This window comes from Camarhynchus parvulus, chromosome 5 (genome assembly GCF_901933205.1).
Source record: "Camarhynchus parvulus chromosome 5, STF_HiC, whole genome shotgun sequence".
Classification (NCBI taxonomy): domain Eukaryota; kingdom Metazoa; phylum Chordata; class Aves; order Passeriformes; family Thraupidae; genus Camarhynchus; species Camarhynchus parvulus.
Genome location: NC_044575.1, coordinates 9,434,567 through 9,453,908, shown reverse-complemented (window position 1 = coordinate 9,453,908; position 19,342 = coordinate 9,434,567). Strand labels below are relative to the sequence as shown.

General features: G+C 55.3%; 1 protein-coding gene and 1 long non-coding RNA gene across 3 annotated transcripts; both read right to left on the bottom strand.

Annotated features, from left to right (window-relative positions):
* Positions 1–3,051: 3,051 nt before the first annotated feature.
* Positions 3,052–7,193, bottom strand: LOC115904603. The gene is made up of 4 exons (XR_004060790.1): positions 7,043–7,193; positions 6,452–6,929; positions 5,939–6,242; positions 3,052–3,165 (listed from the first exon to the last, which is right to left on the bottom strand). It is a non-coding gene; the product is annotated as an uncharacterized LOC115904603 (long non-coding RNA).
* Positions 7,194–11,675: 4,482 nt separating this feature from the next.
* Positions 11,676–18,442, bottom strand: RAD51 (RAD51 recombinase). 2 transcript variants are annotated; one of them, XM_030949317.1, is made up of 10 exons: positions 18,377–18,442; positions 17,385–17,495; positions 16,845–16,982; positions 16,328–16,445; positions 15,699–15,790; positions 14,937–15,031; positions 13,992–14,105; positions 13,559–13,688; positions 12,891–13,012; positions 11,676–12,630 (listed from the first exon to the last, which is right to left on the bottom strand). In XM_030949317.1, the coding sequence occupies exons 2-10, from the start codon at positions 17,469–17,471 to the stop codon at positions 12,507–12,509; spliced, it is 1,020 nt and encodes a 339-aa protein (XP_030805177.1). In that variant the 5' UTR covers positions 17,472–17,495; positions 18,377–18,442; the 3' UTR covers positions 11,676–12,506. The 2 variants fall into 2 exon arrangements, with proteins under 2 accessions (XP_030805177.1, XP_030805178.1); XM_030949318.1 differs by lacking the exon at positions 12,891–13,012.
* Positions 18,443–19,342: the final 900 nt, after the last annotated feature.

Sequence of the window (19,342 nt, the reverse complement as noted above, 5' to 3'; positions counted from 1 at the left end):
AACTTGACTTGGAAGCTGCATTCCAAACTCTTGTCCACATTTATTTTATCTCCCACATGGAGATGCCTAAGGAAGGTGGGCTGTTCCTAACAAAAGAACATTCCAATTCATCTGTGGCAGAGGGCTTAAAATTAAAGTGTGAGTGGAGGTGCCTTTAGGACACTTCCAATCCCTTAGTATATGAATGGAATTTAAATGAAATATCCAGATCCTGACAAGCTTGTGTGAACTCCAAAGCCTCTGGAAGTGTTTTACAGCCAGGGAGGGAGACAAGAGTCTGGAGTCTCTCCCCAAAATCTGGCTGCTGTTTGTTTGACCAGGCATAGGAATGACTGTGTATTCCCTGGGGCTGTCCTTATGGAGAAAGGTTTATTTATGTGCCTTGGGTTTATTCAGGGTATCTTCACAATGATGGAAACTGATTTCATTGAAATGCCAGAGGTGCCCAGTGCTTTCCCCAGCCAGAGCTCAGGCCAGCCCTGTGGGAAGGGGTTTAATGCCCATTTTCCCAATCCCTCCAGGCAGCAGCACTGGAGCACTTGAGCCAAACATGGCCAAGGTGCCCAGTGCTGGCAGGAGGCAAATCCAGGGATTGGACAGTGGGAGTTTGCACTGCTCCTGGAATCCCAGACCTGGAGCTGTGCTTCAGAGAGCCCAGGAGATGCTGCCTCAGTCAAAACTCATTTAAAGCTCAGCATCCTCCCTGCTCCCTTGGCATTATTGCTGCTTCCATTGTTGCTCTTCCTTATTATTACTGTTATTGATGTTCCTGTTACAATTATTACTATTATTGTAAACTCCCACCTATGTCTTCCACAGCCCTTTGCTTCCCAGAGGTGGTGCTTTAGGGAAGCCCCTTCAGCCTGGGAAGGTGCTTTTGGCTCCAGACACGTTCCCAGTGCCCAGGAGCAGCAGGACCTGTCCTGTTCCCAGCAGGTGAGGCAGAGGTGCCTTTCCTTCCTTCCCTGCTGCACTTTGGCTTTTTGAGGGGTCTCTGGGGCTCTGAGGGAGAAGTTCTTTGTCACTCCAGGGCAGAATTAGCCCTGGTCCCACTAAAAGCAGGAGAAATCATTTTATCCTTGTTTTTGGATACACATTTTGTGTTTTCTCTCTGCTGCTGACACCATGTGGTGAAGCAGCAGCTCCCAACCTTGTCAGGGCTGCTCCCTGGAATAGTTTTTATTTGTAGAACCAACCATGAATTCCCTGCTGGAATCCAGTCACAGCCCCCAGATCAATGTGCAGTTTAAGGTCTTACACCCTGACCAGGACAATTTCCTGTCTCTAGACATGGAAAATGGGGGAAAACTCAGACTGGAGTGGAGGCAGGATGCAGAATGGGGGAGTGAGGCAGCGTGCTCAGCCCAGGCTGGGGCTGGCACAGGGGCTGTTCTCTGTTGGATGACACCTGTGTGGAACAGATCCTTCTCTTCCTTTGTCCAAAGTCCAATGGCAAAGGACTGAATAACTCACAAGTGGGGCCTGGAATGAAAATGGCTCTGTTAAAATTAGGCAAAGAATGCAATAAGAAAAAACGGGCATCTTTTTAATGTATGAAAAAAGTAGGGAATAAAATGTTGACAAGGGGCACTTTTATTTGGTGTCACCTTTCATTTTTTAGGGAGTGAGCAATCAGAACAGAAGTGGGGAAGCCAGCAGCCTTTGACTTTCAGAGTGGACCTAATTTCCATTTTCTCCTCTCTTTCAGGACAGGAAGAACCACTTAACTCATCCCATCTTTGCCCAGAGCTTTGGTGTTTGAGCAGCCAAACCCAACGGGCTCCAGCCTGCACTGGAGGGTCCCTGGTCCTGCCCGTGGTGTGGGTGAGTCCCCAGCTGTCCCCAGAGTGTCACAAACCCAGAGGGATCTGCCCTGGTCCAAGGCTGTCCCTGCCCTGGTCCCTGCGGTCCCCAACGCCTGAGACCCAGAGAGAGCCCTGTCCAAAGGGGCCTTTGTCACCTTTGTCACCTTGTCAGGAATGTGGTGGCAGCCCCGGGAGCAGCTGGGAGCTGGGGCAGTGTCTGGGACTGGTCCAGGGCAGGGCAGTGCTGACCCTGGGGGGGATGGCCCCCCACGCTGAGCCCAGGCAGGATCAGGGTCACAGATGCTGCATTTTGTGCACCCCGAGAGTTTCTGTCCCCCCGGGGATTTCCTGCCGGATGTGGCAGCGCAGGGAGCAGAACTGAACCTGCAGCTCCCGTGGCCATTGCTGGCCTTTGTCTCTCTGCTGTGCCATCAGACCGTGGCAATTTGCTGCTGTCACTGCCACTGCCACCCCCCTGGGGGCCGTGTCCTCCTGGCAGCCCTTCCCAGCCCCAACAGGAGCTCCAGTGGGGCCTCTGTGCCTGTTGGGAGCGTTTGCTGGGAATGTGCCTCAGCCCCGGGAGGATCCTTTTGTTCCAGAGCAGACAGACTCCAGAGCTTCTGGGCTTCTCAGCTTCAGGGCTGGATTGCAGAAGTGCCTGGAAGGAAGAACAACAACGAGGTTTGTGCAAGTGGTGCTTTCAGACCCCACCTGACAGTCTGTGCTTTGTGTTGGAGGTTGTTGTGCATTGGCACTGCAGGGAATGAGTGTCCCCTTCCCAGTTCAGCCCAGCAGATCCCAAAGGCTCTTACAGGAATATTTATCCTCTACTTCCCTGTGTGATAATTTAATCTCCACCTGCTGTGAGCCATTCCTTGAGTTCTCCTGGAGAAAACCTCGCAGCAGAGGAGTTTGCAAAGAGCCCAGAGCTGTGTTTGGAGCAGAGAGAGCTGAGAGCTGTGTCTGCCTGTGCTGCCCCAGCCTGGCAACATCCACATGGAACAGCCTGGGCAGATGGGATTAGATGGAGCAAAATCTCTTCATGCCAGAGGTTTTCTCCTGTGCAGATCAGGCATGGGGCAGGCAGTGAACTTTGGAAATCAGCTGATGTCCCCAGAAAGCATCACTCCCATCAGCATGAATGACAGGACCTGTGCCCACTGCTCAGGAGTCACCCAGCCAAAATCAAGGGCAAAGGGTGGTTTGGGTCTGAGAACTAAAAATAACTTTGAAAGAGAAGGAATAACCTTTTTCTTCTTTTCTTTCTTTTAGATGCTGGAATTGCCTCTGTGGATGTGCACTGAGCTCTCGCTGCAGGGAACTGCCAGGCCTCAGTGGTGGTGAGTTCATGTTCTTCTCACTGGGAATTGGAAAGAATTATTAATTAGTAATTGCAGAAATGTTTTCTGAAACCTTTCCCCTTTGCTGGTAGATCTTCTCTTTCTGCCTTGGAATTTACAGAATTCCCTGCTGTCCTTTGCCCTGCCTGAATTCCTTGCAGCTCCTAATAGGGAAAACCTGGGGTAACTCAGAGGGGACAGAGGTGACATTTTTAGCTGAAAACCTGGGGCAGTTGAGGGGACACAAGAACTGTTTGTGTAGGAAAATGTGAGGGGATGTCAAGGGGAGCAAGGTGGCATTTTTGAGGGAAAAGCTGAGGTGATGTTTAGGGGAGAGAATGCAAATCTTTGGCATAGAAAAGAGCTAATCAGTATTGTACAGGAAGGAAAATTTTGGGGGTAAAACTCAATGCAATCTGTAAGGGACAGAGTGAATATATTGGAGTAAAAATGAGGTACTCATTTTTAAGTAAGGAAAATTTTGGAGCCAAAACTTGACAAAATCTCAAGAGTAGAGAATGAACACTGAGAGGAAAATGAGGTGATGAGTACTGAGCATGTAGGGAAAATTTGGGGGCTAAATCTGAGATAATCTCTAGGGGACAGCATGAACATACTGAGGTAATGTGAGGGAATGAGTTGTGGGCAGATGGGGAAATTTTGAGGGGCAAAAAGAATATTAAATAATCTGTAGGGCAGAGAATGAACATTTTGAGGTAAAAATGAGATTATCAGTAGTAGACAGATGGAGGATTAGGGGATAAATAATGAGACAAGCTACATGGTAGAAAATACAGTGAAGGGAAAATGAGGGAATCAGTAGTGGACAGGTAGAGGAATAACAAAATAATCTAAAGGTTGAGAATAAATATTTTAAGGTAAAAATGAGGTAATAAATTGGGGACAGGTATGGAAAATTTTGGGAGTAAAACTGGAGTAAATCTCGAGGGAGACAGTGAACACACATAAACTGAGACAGTCACTGGGGGTAGGCAAGAAAATTTTGGGGGTAAAACTTGGGAAGATCTGTAGGGCAGAGAATGAACATATTGAGGTAGAAATGAAGTGATCAGGAGTGGACCAGCTAGGGAGAATTTGGGGGGCAAACCCTGAGTTAATATGTAGGAAGAAATGTTTTTGAGGAAAACTGATGCGATGTGCAGGGGACAGAATTTGGGGATAAGACAGACATAACTTGTGTGGTTTTGGTTTTAAAACCTAGTTAGTATACAGGGGACAAAATAGGCATTTTGGTAATAAAATCTGAGCTAATCTGTGGGTGAAAGAATTAATATTTTGAGGTAAAAATTAGGTAATCAGTACCGGGCAGGTAGGGAAAACTTCAGGGGTAAAATCTGAGGTGATCTGTAGCAGAGAGGATGCACTTGATGGGGTAAACTGAGGTAACCAGTTATGGACAGGTAGGGAAATTACTGGGGGGTAAAAACCGAAAGCATCTGTAGGGTAAAGAATGAAAATATTGGGGTGGAAATGGGGTAATAGGGAGTGGACAGGTAGGGAAAATTTTTAGGGTAAGTCTTGTGGTAATCTCCAGGGTAAAGAAAAAATGCTTTCTTGTAAAAAGTGAGGAAATCAGAAAGGGACAGGGAATATTTGTGGGGGAATATGACCTATTCCCCAGGGAAGAGAATGATCATGAGGTAAACTGAGGTAATCAATTGTGGACAGGTAATGAAAATTTTGGGTGTAGAATTTGATATTTTTTACAGGATGTAGAATTAGTATTTTGAGGTAAAAATGAGATAACTAGTAGTAGACATGTAGGGAAGACCTTGGGGGTAAAACTTGAAATAATCTGTAGAAGTATTTTTGAGGAATTGTCTGATATAATTTGTAGGGGACAGAATGAACATTTAGTGGATGGGATAGACAAAACCTGTGTGGGTTTTGGTTTTAAAAATAGGTAATATATCGAGGACAAAATGCTGGTTGCTGGGATTTAGGGAATTCCATGCATTTGGCTGCTGAAATTTCCCAGCCCAGGGCTTTGGCTGGCAGGGCAGCACAAAGATTGTTCCCTGTGTAGTGCCCAGATTTGGGGTTCAGCTTTGCTGTTTAGATGAATTAGAGCTATAGCTCAGAATTCCCTGCTGGAATAACCTCCCAGTGCCTCCTGCAGCATGGATATTCCCACACAGAGCTGCCTATTGAACACCAGCTGTGCCAGGAACCAGCAGAGGCTCCAAGGAAGCTCAGGGGGATCAGGACAAGGACAGGTTGATATTCCATAGCATTTGCTATTTATAACCCTTGGCTATTTATCCATCCCCCAGCCCCACCCGTGTTCCCGGGGGCCCTTGACAGAGTTCCCTGGAATTCCGTGGACTCCAGCCCCGGGCTCGGGCTCCAGCCGATGTTTTACAGCAGCCGAGGGCGGGGCCGGACGCGCTCCCGGCCCTGCTGAGGCAGCCCCTGTGCCCAGGGCAGGACATCTCTCCCTGCAGGAGCTGAGCTCATTCCAGAGCCTCGGCAGTGGCCTCTGGGAGTTCTTTTCCCTGAGGAAAGGGAGGCACATCCCTGCCTTCAGGGCACCTGCAGTGTGACCCACCTGTGCAAGCTTCCCAGCAGTTCTGCAGCTCCAGCTGACTCCCTGAAAAACTCCAAACTTCATCCAAACAAAACTTCATCTAACTCTAACCTTTTGTTTTAAAGCATCTCCGAGGGCCTTGCTTGGGATTGAATTTCTGTAACGGGAATTCCCTTGGCTTTAAGGCTGCTGCTGGAGCATGTCCCCAGGCTGGAAGGGAAGGGACTGGGGTGGCTGGGACGTACCTGGTGGCTGTGTGGGAGCTCCAGGAGGTGGCACTGGGAATTGCTGTCTGAGCTCCTCTGCAAGCCCAGCGTGCAGCACTCCCAGGCAATGGCAGCTGTTCCTTGGGGTGTTGTTGGGATGTCAGGGGGCTCTGTCCGGGCTGCAGCATCTCCGGGGCCCGTTCAGAGCAGCCCCTGGCCCAGGAGCCGCGGGCAGCCCTTGATCCGTGCCCATCCCAGCGCTGCCCGGGCATCCCAGTGCCCGCCCCGGGGTGTGCCTGGCACGCTGCCCGCACGGGCAGGGCACTGAGGCGCAGCTCCTCCCCTGCAGGCACCAAGACAAGAGGGGCTGGTTCCCTCCCTGGCGCTCGGCCTCCCTCCCCGCCGCGTTCCCGGCCAGCTGGGACACACGGAGGGAGCACCGAGGAACATTCCTGGCAGGGAGCAGGAGTCCCCGAGGGGCTCCGTGCAGCTCGGGCCTGAGAAGCAGCGCCGGGCTCAGCCCCACCGTGATTTTGGGCTGTGAGCACTCACCTGCAGGAAACGCCCCTCTGCAGGCGGGACCAGCCCTGACACCCTGCAGAAGAACCTCGGCCTGGGACCAAGGGAACCCTCAGCACTTGCTCATTTCTCCCTGGAAAGGGACATGGCATCAGCACCTCTACAGCTATTTAGGAAATGCTGGAAAAGACAAAATAATCAGGATTACTGGAAGAGTTTTGTGCTGTCGTGTCAGATGCCAGCCCGTTCTACCCTAGAGCCATTCCAGAGGCTGGTGTGCAAAGCAGCATTAGCAGAACATTTACTGATTTGCACAGGAATTCCCTTGCTGGCAGCAGCTGTTCCCATCCCAGGCAGGACCTTTCTCGTGACCCTGAGATGGGCTCAGGTGCTTGGAGCAGGGTGCTGAGAACTCCAGGATTCTGAGTTTAATGCCCACATGGGCCAGTCACCTACCATCATTTGACTTGACAACCCTCGTGGGTCTTTCCAACACAGAATATCCTGTGCTCTGGAAATAAAGAAGGAACAGTTCTCACTGGCTTTTTAAACCCAGAGGTTTTTGCATTGGAGGGCGCAACCCACAGGGAAAGCGGGAAAAGGAGGGAGAACATCAGGTCTCACCTGGCAGGTGTTGGATGAGCGGCCTGAGCAGAACCGAGCCCGGGCAGGGTCCCGTCCCGCACCGGGCACAGTCGGAGCAGGAGCAGCAGCGCCGGGCTCGGCCCCAGCGCCCGGCCCGGAGCGGCTCCTCCAGCCCACGGCGATGCAGCCCCGCTCGTTCCGCGGGGACGCGGCGGGCGAGAGCCCCGGGGGTGCGGGCACGGGGTCCGGGCCCCGCTCTGCGCACGGTGGCCTTGGGGGCACCGGGGCTGAGGGGGCTCCGCATCCCCGCGGGGGCCGGGCCGGGAGCGCGCCCCGGGGGCCGCCGCGCTCGCAGCACCGCTCCGTGTCCGCCAGGGGCGCCGCGCTCGCAGCACCGCTCCGTGTCCGCCAGGGGGCGCCGCGCTCGCGGCACCGCTCCGTGTCCGCCAGGGGGCGCCCCGCGGGGCGGCGGCGCTGAGGGAGCGGCGGGGCCTGAGGGGTACCGGCCGCTTCCAGCCGCGATCCAGCGCCTGCTCCGGGAATGCGCCGCTCTCCTGCCGGGCCCAGCACCGGCACAGCCTCAGCTCCCCACGGCAGCAGCGGGACCTGTCCGAAGCACCAGCAGGGCTCCAGCCCTTCTCCGCCGTAGCCAGAGCGACAGTGCTGGGCTCGGCCCCAGCGACCGTCCTGGAGCGGCTCCTCCTTCCCGTGGCGATGCTTGTCCCGATTCCTACCCAAATCCCACCCCGGTCTTGCGGCTCCAGGACCCACAGCCCACTCTGCCTGGGACCCCCAGCAGACACCGGCAGGACCCGGACCCGAATCCCCGGGCCCGGGTCCTGTTCCCGGCCCCACCTCAGCGCCTCGAGCCCCGCGCAGCACCGGGAGCAGCCCCCGGTCCGGGGCTCCGCACGGCGCTCCAGCGACGGCCCCGCCGCATCCCGGGATGAGCATCCACCTCACAAAACGGAGCGGGCGCGGATCCGCCGGGATTTATGGGCGCGGGCGGGGCGGGGCCGGCGCAGGTGTGAGGGGCGGGGCCGGCGCAGGTGTGAGGGGCGGGGCCGGCGCAGGTGCGCGGGGCCCCAGCGCGGCTGCGCGGGGCGGGGCCGAGAGGATTTAAACCCCGGGAATCGCGGCAGGCGCCATTTGCCCCCTCGACGCTCGGAGGGGGAGGTTGCGTCCGCGCGGGCTCCATATTTCTTTATTTATTTCTTTTATTTTACATTTTTACCTCTTTTTCTCAATACCTCTCCTCTCTCCCTCCCTTCTTCCTCCCTCCCCCCCCCCCACACCCTCCCCACTCCCCCCCCCCTCTCCCCCCTAGCCCTCCCTCTCCCTCCCCCCAAACCGCTCCTTCCCGGGCCGGTCCCCCCCACCCTTCCTATCCCCCTGCACACCCCAACCCTACCCTGCCCCTCCTTCCTCCACACTTCCTTCCCTGCCCAGCCCGGCTCCCGCCTGCCCCCTCGTCCTCCTTGCCTTCCCCCCAATTCCTCCTTCCCCTCCTTCCTTCACCCATCCTCCTCCTCCACCTCCCCCTGTTTTCCTTCTTCACCTTGACCCCCCACCTGTGCTCCATCCTCGTCCTCCATCCTCCGCCCGTCCTGCCCCCGCCACCCCACCTGCCCCTGCCCCCCCCCTGCTCCCCTGCACACCCCGACCCCCCGCCTGCTCTCCATCCTTGACCCACCCCGACCACCCCCCTCTGTCCCCCTATTCCCGTCCTCTGTCCCTTATTCCCTCCTCTGTCCCCCGTTCCCCTCCTCTGTCCCCTGTTCCCATCCTCTGCCCCCCTCTCCCTCTGTCCCCCGCAGCCGCGGGGCTCGGGGCGCCGCAGAATAAAGCCCAGAGGGCCGGAGCCGGCGCCCCCGCTGTCCCTGGAGCCCCCACACGGGGCCGGACCCGCTCGGCGGGACCCCCCATTGCAGTGCAATGCACCGCCCGACACCGCCGGGGTTCCGGCTGTCCCTACATCACACTGGGGGTCCCCGGGGGGGGGGGGGGGGGGGGGGTTAAGGAAGGGGCCCCTCCTCAGGAGGGGGTCCCGGGGAGGGGGTTGGGGTGGGGGTTGGGGTTGGGGTAGGGCCCCCTCCGGAGGAGGGGGTCCCTGGGAGGGGGGCGGGGCGGGCCCCCTCCGGAGGGGGTCCGGGGAGGGGGGGCGGAGGGGGGATTCCCCTCCAGGCCCCGCCCCTCCCCGGACCTCCTCCTCCGGACGGGGCTCGGCCCGGCCCCCTCCCGGGACCCCCTCCTCCGGACCGGGGCCCGGGGGGGGGGGGGGGGGAAGCAGAGGGTGTCACGTCGCTCTGCTGCGTGAGCTCACATAAAGATCCACGGCAGAGAAACGTGACCCCTCCTGCCCCCCCCACCCCACCCCCCCTCCCCCCCCGGGCCCCGGTCCGGAGGAGGGGTCCCGGGAGGGGCCGGGCCGAGCCCCGTCCGGAGGAGGAGGTCCGGGGAGGGGCGGGGCCTGGAGGGGGAATCCCCCTCCGCCCCCCTCCCCGGACCCCCTCCGGAGGGGCCCGCCCCGCCCCTCCCAGGGACCCCTCCTCCGGAGGGGGCCCTACACCCCAACCCCCCAACCCCAACCCCCCCCCGGGACCCCCTCCTGAGGAGGGGGCCCTTCCTGAACCCCCCGCCCCCCAATTCCCCCAACCCCGGGGACCCCCAGTGTGATGTAGGGACAGCCGGAACCCCGGCGGTGTCGGGCGGTGCATTGCACTGCAATGGGGGGTCCCGCCGAGCGGGTCCGGCCCCGTGTGGGGGCTCCAGGGACAGCGGGGGCGCCGGCTCCGGCCCTCTGGGCTTTATTCTGCGGCGCCCCGAGCCCCGCGGCTGCGGGGGACAGAGGGAGAGGGGAGGAGAGGGAAGGAGAGGGGAGGACGGGGAGAGAGGAGAGACGGAGGAGGTGAGGAGGGGTAGGGAGGGGGGATCGAGGTACGGAGGAAATCGGGAGGAGAAGGGAAAGGCCAGAAAGGAAGAGAAGGAACGTGGACAGAGGAGGGAGAGAGTGCGAATAGAAGGGATTAAGCGGGTAGGGACAGGAGAGGAAGGAGTGTGGGGGTTTGGGAAAAAAGGCGAGGAGGGGGTTTGGGGGAGAGAGTGAGGAGGGGGAAAGGGAGAGAAAGCAGGGGAGCACGGGGAGAAGGAAGGAGGGGTAGAGGGGGGGACAGGAGGGGAGACCGAAGCCCCCGCGCCCCACCTGAGGACGGCGGACAGAGAGCTCCCGCCCGCACCGAGCTCTGGGTGAGCAAATGGCGGCGGCGGCGATTGCCGGGGATTAAATCACCTCGGCCCCGCCCCGCGCAGCCGCGCTGGGGCCCCGCGCACCTGCGCCGGCCCCGCCCCGTGCACCTGAGCCGGGCCCACCCCGCGCACCTGAGCGGGCCCTGGCCCCGCCCCTGGAACCGCCCCCGGCCCCACCCCGGGCCCCGCCTCACGTAGCCCGCCCCGCCTGCCACGCCCTGGAACCGCCCCGGCCCCACCTCGGGCCCCGCCCCTGGAACCGCCCCCGGGCCCGCCCCGGGCCCCGCCTCACGGAGCCCCGCCCTGCCCGCGGTTGGGGCGGGACCATCGCTCGTGATCTCGCCCCTCTCACCTGGGCCGGGCCCGCCCCTCGCGGCTGGGCCGAACCGGGGCCGCTCCCGGCCCTGGGACCGGGGCTGCGGGTCCGTGTCCGCTGGGGGTGCCGGGGCCGGAGGACCGAGGCGGGACTGGGGCTGGCATGGGGACCGCGCTCCCCGCGGGCGGGAGGAGCCGCTCCGGGACGGGCGCTGGGGCGGAGCCCGGCGCTGCCGCTCCTGCTCCGGCTGCGGCCCCGCCCGGGCTCCGGGCGCGGTCCCGCCGCGACCCCGGAACCCTCCGAACCCCGCCGGTCCCCGCAGCGCCGCAGGAATATTTTCGGAAAGTTTTATCCAGCGTAGGCAGATAATTCTCATAGAGAAACCCCAAAAATAAAGGCTATGGGCTCGAAGTAGGTGGGAGGGGCCGGCGATGTTCTGCTTTAAATTAAAACACATTGGGAAAAATCCATCTGTGGAACAGCTCATTTCCTCTCCCGGACTGGCTTCTGTGTGATCGGCTGCGATTCCAGCTGTTCGCGTGGCATTTCCAGCCTGTGGGACTCCAGTGGAATGCCAGGTGCTGAGCACGAGAAAACAAAATGGGAAATCTCTCTGGATCAGGCAGTGTCCCAAAGGTCTGGCAGGGCCCAGCATTCCTGGTTGGAATTTGGGGATCCCAGCACAGCCCCTCCGTAGTGTCCCTGTGAACCTGGCACTGCCCAGCATCCCTGGCAGGGGTTGGGGGTTCCAGCACAGCCCCCCCAGCACACCCCGCTGCTTCCTCAAGTCCCCTTTAACCAGGATCCTTTTTTGGGGTGGGAGCACCCAAACCCAGCAGAATTGGCTTTAACCAACTTTGGGGGATCTCCCCTCTCCCCTCCTCACCGAGTTCCTGCTGCCAAAACCCAGCCTGAGGCTCAGCTCCCCATCCCCTCAATCTCTCCAAGGAATTGCACTTGGATTTCCCAATCCAGCTGGGCAGCGATGCTGCTCTCCTCACTGTGTATCTTAACTGTAGTAATTGCTTAAGAAATAATTAAAATAAATTCAAAGAATGAAGAGACAATAAAGAACTGCCAGCTCCAACCAAGAGGTGCTCAAGCCCCTTCTCAATGATCTGCTTTAATTAATCAATGCAAATGAACCAATTAAGATCACATCAAGATCACATTATTCTTTTAATCAAGTTCTAGAGAAAAACTGCAGAATAGGAAAGAACCTTTTTAACCCCAAAACTCTTGTAGGAGATCCACAGGGCAGGGCTGCACGGCACCCCAAACAGGAGAATTGGGAGCAAAGACAAACCCAGACTGAGATTCCTGGGAGATTGGTGCAGCTTCTGCCACTCAGAACATTCCTTGGTCTGAACACACACCTGTGAATCCCAGGAACCTGGGACATCATCAAGAGCCTTTTTATTAAAAGCAGATTTCCATGGAGAATTAACAGAATACAGAAAATTAAATGCAAAGGAACAGCTCCCCCAGCCCAGCAGGCTGCAGCATCCAAAAGAAAATGAACAGAAAGATGATGGATTGGGACCATCACCAATCCCAAATCCCTGCAATATCACTCTGCTTTGGTTTATAAATCACCGCTTCTCTTCGTGGACAAACCCTTCAGCTTTGCTCCCAATTTGCAAAGTTCCCAACTGTGGCCACCAAGATTCTGCTGCACCACAGTGGGATCCAGGGAAACACGCAGGGTCTGGTGCTCTGGGAATGTTGCTGAGGAAGCACACGGCCCTCACCTGTGCCTGCAGCCCGAGGGAGATCTCTTCCCAACAGCTGTGGCTGAGCTTGGCATGTCCCGACGCTTCCCAGGCTGACACGGCACAGCTTCCTCCACCCGCTGCCTTGGGAAGTATCCCTAAGGTGCCACCAGGAAAGGAGCCTCTTACAGACACAGAGTCTTGGGATTCAGGGGAAGAAAAGGAGTTTTCAGTCTTTAGCATCTCCCACTCCGTCGGCATTGATAGCAAACATGGCTTCAGCCTCGGGAAGACACGGAGAGTCATAGATTTTACAGATCCTGGTCTCACCTCGGCCTTTCCGCAGGTACAGCCTGGCAGGGAGAGGGAAGGAAACAGGTCAGGATGGACTCCCAGAAAATCATCCTAACCCAGAAAGGAGTAAACAGAGCTGTAGGAACTGCCCGAGACGTTCATTTCCCTGCGGACTGAAGGCCCAGAGTGGCGATGAACTGAAGCACAGGCTGGGCCTGCCATGGACAGACTGGAAACCCCCAGAAGTAAAAGCTACTCGGCCAATTCCATAAAACACTCTCAGCCCAGGCTCCTGGGATATGACCATCTCTTTTCTCACCTGGTGGTGGAAGCATGAGCAATGATATTGCCTCCGATGGGCTTTTTGGGATCTGCAGCGAACATGGCAGCTCCATCTACCTGTGCCACCACCTGGTTTGTGATGACGACGGCCACACCAAACTGCAGGAGAAACAACCCAAACCCAATTATTTCCCACAATCAGAAGAGAAAAGCAGGGAAAAGGACACAGGGGCACTCCTGGTGCCCATAAGTGTGGGATCCAGCCTCTCCAAACCAATGGGAGCAGAGGTGGAGACAAAGCCCTTGGGACATTTTCTCCCTCAGCAGTGGGAGAAGCCTTGGGTGGATGAACTGACCAAACCCCCCCCCCCTTCCCATCTCACTGTGCCACTGGCACAGGAGGTAGAGCTGGGAAGGAGGGAGAAGTGGGGGTAAGCTGTTTTTTTAAGAGCTTATTTTACTTCTCATTATCCTGCTCTGATTTTGTTAGTAATGATGTCACTTCAAATCTCTAAGGTGAGCCTGTTTTTCCCTTGCTGCTAATTGAGGAGTGTTTTCCCCCGGTCCTTATACCTCAGCTCACAAACCCTTCATTACATTTTCTCTCCTCTGTCCAGCTGTAGAGGAGGGTGAGTGAGCAGATTTCGTGGGTGCCTGGTGTTTGGCCAGCATCAGCCCACGCCATAAAGCCCAGTGGATGCTCACCTCGTCGGCCAGGCGCAGCAGCATCCGCAGGAACCTGGCCAGGTGCATCTGCCTGGCGGAGAGCTCACCCCTTCCCGAGTAATCCGTGCGGTACAGGGCCGTGGCGCTGTCCACAATCAGCAGCGCGTACCTGGAAAGGGCAGGCAGGGCTCTAAGTCCTGGTTCCAATCCCAAGCTGCCTGCACAGCTCTCCTGGCAGCTTGGAAATCATCAGCACTGTTTCTAACCACAGCTCTAAACTGAGCTTCCAACTTGCTCCCTTAGGCTGGCACTGAGGAACCATGAATTCCCTGTGTTTGTGCAGCCACATCAGCTGGAGCCAGTTGCTGGCACCCAGAATCCCAGCAGCAAGATGTGCTGCTGACAGCTGACTGCCCATGGAGCAAAGGCTAACCCCATGTGGGAACAAAATCCATGAAATCAGTGTAATTACCGTGACTCAGCCATCATGGCCGAGGCCTGGTACAGCAGCTGGGTCTGGTGGTCGGTGTTAAAGCCCCGAGCATAGGCCACGTTGTCCAGGACATCACTGCCAGACAGGCCATACCTGCAAAAACAGGGAAAATAAAGGGATGAACCTTCAGTGACAACTTCATCCATAGCAGTTAGCTAGGAGCTTTGCAAAAAGACTGGAAGAAAAACTCACATCCCTGGCAGAGATAAAAACAGATGGAAAAAATGCAACCTGTGGTGATGAAAAGAGAACAGAATGATTGGAACAATTTGAAATGGGTAAGAGGAAATGGCCTCATGTGATACCAGGGGAGGTTTAGGCTGAACATTGGGAAGTCTCTTAGAGGAAAGGCTGTCCAGCCCTGGCAGTGGAGGCTCCATCCCTGGAGGAATCTAAAGCCATGTGGATGTGGTACTTGGGGACATGGGACAGTGGTGGCCTCAGAAGCACCAGGGAATGGTTGGGCACGGGGATCTCCCAGGGCTCCTCCAATCTGAACAATTCCCTGATTCCAAGGACACTCTGTACATGGCCAGCACAGACACACCTGTGCCTGCTCCAAACATCACTTCACTTCCTCTCCTTTGCTTAGCTGCTAAATATTCCCTGGTGACAGGGAACATGGGAGCAGTCCTTCCTGCAGGAGAAGCCAGCAGGATTAGATCAAATTCCCTTCAGAAAGAACAAACAGAAAGCTGCTTGGGAAGCTCTCAGTCCCTTCCAGTAGCAAAAGGCAGGGAAACCATCTCATGCCAAGGGACAATGACATGAGAGCTCTGGGGAGAGAGCAGCAGGGAAAGAAGAGGAATGGCAACACTAGAGCTTTCCCAAAAGGAACACCTGCCAAATCAACCTCCAGGACCTGTGGAAAACATTTTCTAACTGAGTTGTGAGTCCATCTATTCCTGTCTCCCACTCACTGACCTTTCAGCCACAGCCAGGAGCCGCTCTGGACGGAAGGTCCCCTCCGTGTCGATGTACATGGCTTTTCCCTCGCCACCGCCACGGTCTATGGGGAGCTAAAGGAGAAGGAAAGGAATGAACAGGGAATAAAGCATCCATAAATACAGCAGATATTGCCACATGCCCTCACTGAGCAATACAACAAATAACATCCTAAGTTATTGTGGTGAAAGTCCCATTTAGCTGGGAAAAGTGAAAGATCCTTGGTCCTCATCGCTGCTGACACCTTCCTTTTGTAGTCCCTGTCACCCTGGAGTGCCAGCACAAGGGGAATGGCTTCCCACTAACACAGGGCAGGGATAAATGAGATATTGGGAAAAAATTCTTCCCTGGGAGGGTGCTGAGCCCCTGGCACAGGTTGCCCAGAGGAGCTGTGGCTGCCCCTGGATCCCTGGAAGTGCCCAAGGCCAGCTTGGATGGGGCTTGGAGCAAGCTGGGATAGTGGAAGGTGTCCCTGCCCATGAAACTGGATGGGCTTTAAGGTCCCTTCCCACCCAAACCATTCCAGCATTCCATGACAAGATGAAAGGTGCTGAGCTTTGAGCTGGGAAGTTCAAGGAGTTAACTCAATGATCAAATTAAGTCCAAGCCTCTAATATTTTAGGGAATAGAAACCTCTAGACAGTAATAAACACTTAGAAAGTCAAAGGAAGTGCCCACATTAGCAAATATCCCAAGGCTGTGGGGTCTGAATATTGGATTGTAATGAGGTGAACCCCCCACCTGACAGGTGACAGCCAGGGTGTGACACAGCTGCGTCTTCCCAGTACGGAATTCCCCAAATAATTCTGTTATGGACCCTGTTTCTATTCCTCCTGAAGGGAAAATAACAATAATAATTATTAATAAAAATCAAAAGGTCACACGTTACATGTATGATCTATGTATCTATCTCGCATATAATATATTACATTTACAGAGACACAGTAAAACACTGAATTTGGCTGAAAATGTCAAAGCTAAGAGGGAAAATTGCTTGCCATCATGAGGTTTGTTCATGCTGTGGTTAAGAAGTTCATGGGTGTCTTTGAAGATGCTGAAGAGCTGAAATTACTTGTTTTAATTTTTGGATTACCAGAGGAATGGGGAGATGGTGATACCTGGTTTTGTTTTCCCTAAACACATCACGGACTTAAATAAACCAGAAACATCCAAAAATGGACAGCTCTGGGTCTTGCATCATGACTAAAAAGGACTAAAAACTATTTCTGCAGCTTCTAAAACAAAAGCAATTATTCAAGAGCAGTCCTAGAGGTTTTTCATCCAACCAGGACTTGCCTTACATGGTTCATGGGAAAACCCCATCCCAATAAGTGAGGTTAAGCAGGAAGGAGAAATAATAAAATGCTGACCTTGGAGCAGCTTATCCAGCTCTTTGGAGCCAGTGGTGATCTGGATGATCTCCGACCGCCGCTGGTGGAATTCTGTGGCTGTGGTGAAGCCCATGGGAACCAGTTTGGCTGCCTCAGCCTGAGGGAAAAGCCAGTTGAGCAGTGCCAGAGGAGTTAATGCCATTCATTAATCCCCCAATAATTAATATTCCCTGCCTGTGGAGAGGTGCCTGTATCATTCCATGCACATTTCATAGACCTTGCACTAGTTGGTACCTCTGAATAGAGCTGTAATTCTGCTCCAAGAAAAAGCACCAGCATCCCTTTTGTGTGTTTTATGGAAATATTCTCCCCTTGTCCCCCTCCTGTTCAGCTCAGTCCTGCCCTGATGCGTTTTGCCTTTTCCCATCACAAGTCATGTCACACCTCTAATCACCCTTACTGCCCTTTGGACACCTTCCAAATTCATCACAACACTTTCAGCCAGCAGAAATAAACATGTGGAATATCTTGAGTTAAAGTTCCAGGGCATCCTTACCAAGATTTTGTCAGCTTTGGCTTCGCTGATGCCTTTAATGTTCAGCAGCTCCTTCTTTGGCGCATAAGCCACGGCCTCCACTGTGTGAAATCCAGCTTCTTCCAGCTTCTTCACATCATTGGCATTTATGCCACATTGCTGGGAGGGGGGAGGGAGAGAGGAAAAATTACACCTGTTGGTATTTTTGGGTATTTCTGAGTTTTTTGTTTGGTTGGTTTTTTTTAACAGAACACAAGTAAGAATTTAGTAACAGAGTTTTCAGTTTCACCTTGCTTTTAAAGAAAAAGGTTCAAGTTGGATATTAGTAAGGAATTCGTCCCTGTGGAGGTGGCGAGGCCCTGGTGGAGAGCCAGGAAATGCTCAAGTCCAGGATGGATAGGGCTGGAAGCAACCTGGGATAGTGAAAGGCGACCCTGCCCATGGCAGGGGATGAGCTTTTAAAGTTCCTTCCAACCCAAACCATCACAGGATTCCATTCTAGGAAAAAGATCAGCGAGTTCATCTATGGAAAACTTCCTCCAGAGGTAACTCCTCACCTACCTCCAACCTGGATATGAGCTGTGGCCCAAAGCTCTCTTCCTCTGCTGAGGCGTCTGCACTGGTCTCGAGCTGCATCTGCATGGCCATGGCAGCGAGGGACCAGGACAGCCCCTGGAAGGAACCAGACATTTCAGTGTTCCCTTTTAGCAGTAAGTTATGTGGTCACATAAATCAGAATCATGGAGTTCTTAAAGCTGGAAAAGTCGTCTGAAATGGCTCCTGATGTTAGGCCTGGGCTGTGCCCCAGAGCTTGCCCTCGGGGCTGCCAAAACACCTTGGAAAGGGCTGGAAGACCCTGCAGAGGATCTGCACCACGCCTGGGATTGCTGAGGAGGATAGCAGGCAGGAGCTGTCATGGGAAACTGAAGGATACAAGAGAATACACATACCTGGGATATAACACACAATTTGAGTATAATAATGACAGGACAAGTGGGAATGGATTCCAACTGACAGAGGGGAAATTTACGTTGAACACTGGGAAAAAATTCTTCCCTGTGAGGGTGCTGAAGCTTTGGCACAGAAAAGCTGCGGCTGTCCCTGGAAGTGACCAAGGCCAGGTTGGACGGGGATTGGAGCAAGCTGGGATAGCGGAAGGTGTCGCTATCCATGGCAGAGGGTGGAATTTCATGGCCATTTTGGCATTCCACGATCCCAACTTTCCCGGGGGCCCGGGCAGCAGCACCTCCCAGGTACCGCCCGCCAGAGATCTGGAGCTCGCCGGACTCCCCACGCCGCGTCCCGTCACTGCGCTCAACGCCAGCCCTTTGTTTAACGCCCCCCATGGCTGCCCACAGCTGACGGCCTGCCCACCGCCCGCCGCCAACGCCCTCAGGCTCCCGCACCGCGGAGGCGCCGGGGGGGCCCCGAGAGGCGTCGGGGGTCCGGCGGCCCCGGGCCCGTCCCGCCCGCCTCAGCTCAGCCCATCGCACCCCGTCCCTGTTCCTGTCCCCGCTCCCATCCCCGTTCCCGTCCCCGCTCCCGTCCCTCACCGCGGCCCCGCTCCGGCCGTTCGGGCGCTCCCGCCGCTGCCTCACGTGACCGCTCCGCGCAGGCGCCGCCCCGCCCCCGGCGGCGCCTTACAGGGGAGCGCGGGAACGGGAACCGGGATCCGGATCCGGGAACGGCACCGGGAACAGGAACGGGAACGGGAACGGGACCGGGACCGGGAACGGGCGGGGAAACGGGAGCATGAACGGGACCGGGAACATGAACGGGACCGGGGTCATGGGCCGCAGCCCCGGGGCATCGCGCCTTGCCTTTCTAATTCCCTTTCCCTCCTCTCTCTTTCTTGTCTTCCTTTTTGTTTCCTTCAACCATTTTTCTTTTCCTTCTCTCCTTCCCCTTTTCTTTTTGCCGTTCTTTTCTTTTCCCCCTTTCCTTTTCTCTTTCCCCCCTCTTTTCCATGTTTCTCTTCTCCTTTTGCTTTTCTCTCCTTGCCATTATTTTCTCTTACTTTCTCTTTTCATTTCCCTCTTGAAGCCCAACCTTGCGCCCCCATAAATCCAGCAGCCCACGCAAAACTGAGCAGTGACAATTCCTCAGAACCCAAGAACAAGCAGCCGGAGATCGAGACACATCTGGAGCAGAGGTTGCAATTCCAAACTGGAAGCTCCATCCCTTGACTTTGATGGAATCCCATTGCCTTGAGGCCTTGCACAGAGTGGAGCTCCTGATTCCTGGCACATGGGAGTGAAGATTTCCATGATTTTTTAAAGCTGGATAATGGAATAATTTCTGCCCAAGCTCCTTTTCTTACTACAACTGTGTGGCTTTACCTGCTGCTTTGATTCAATATTCGGAGCAATATGATAAACTCCACCAAAAACTCACTTGAGTCTTTAGTTATTGATACTTTAGTGTGTAAATCCACTGAAAGAAAAGAAAACTAGCCAAAAAAGACCAAAAAAAAAAAAGGTGGATAATGCTCCTGGAGAATTGCCACAGCACTCTCTGCT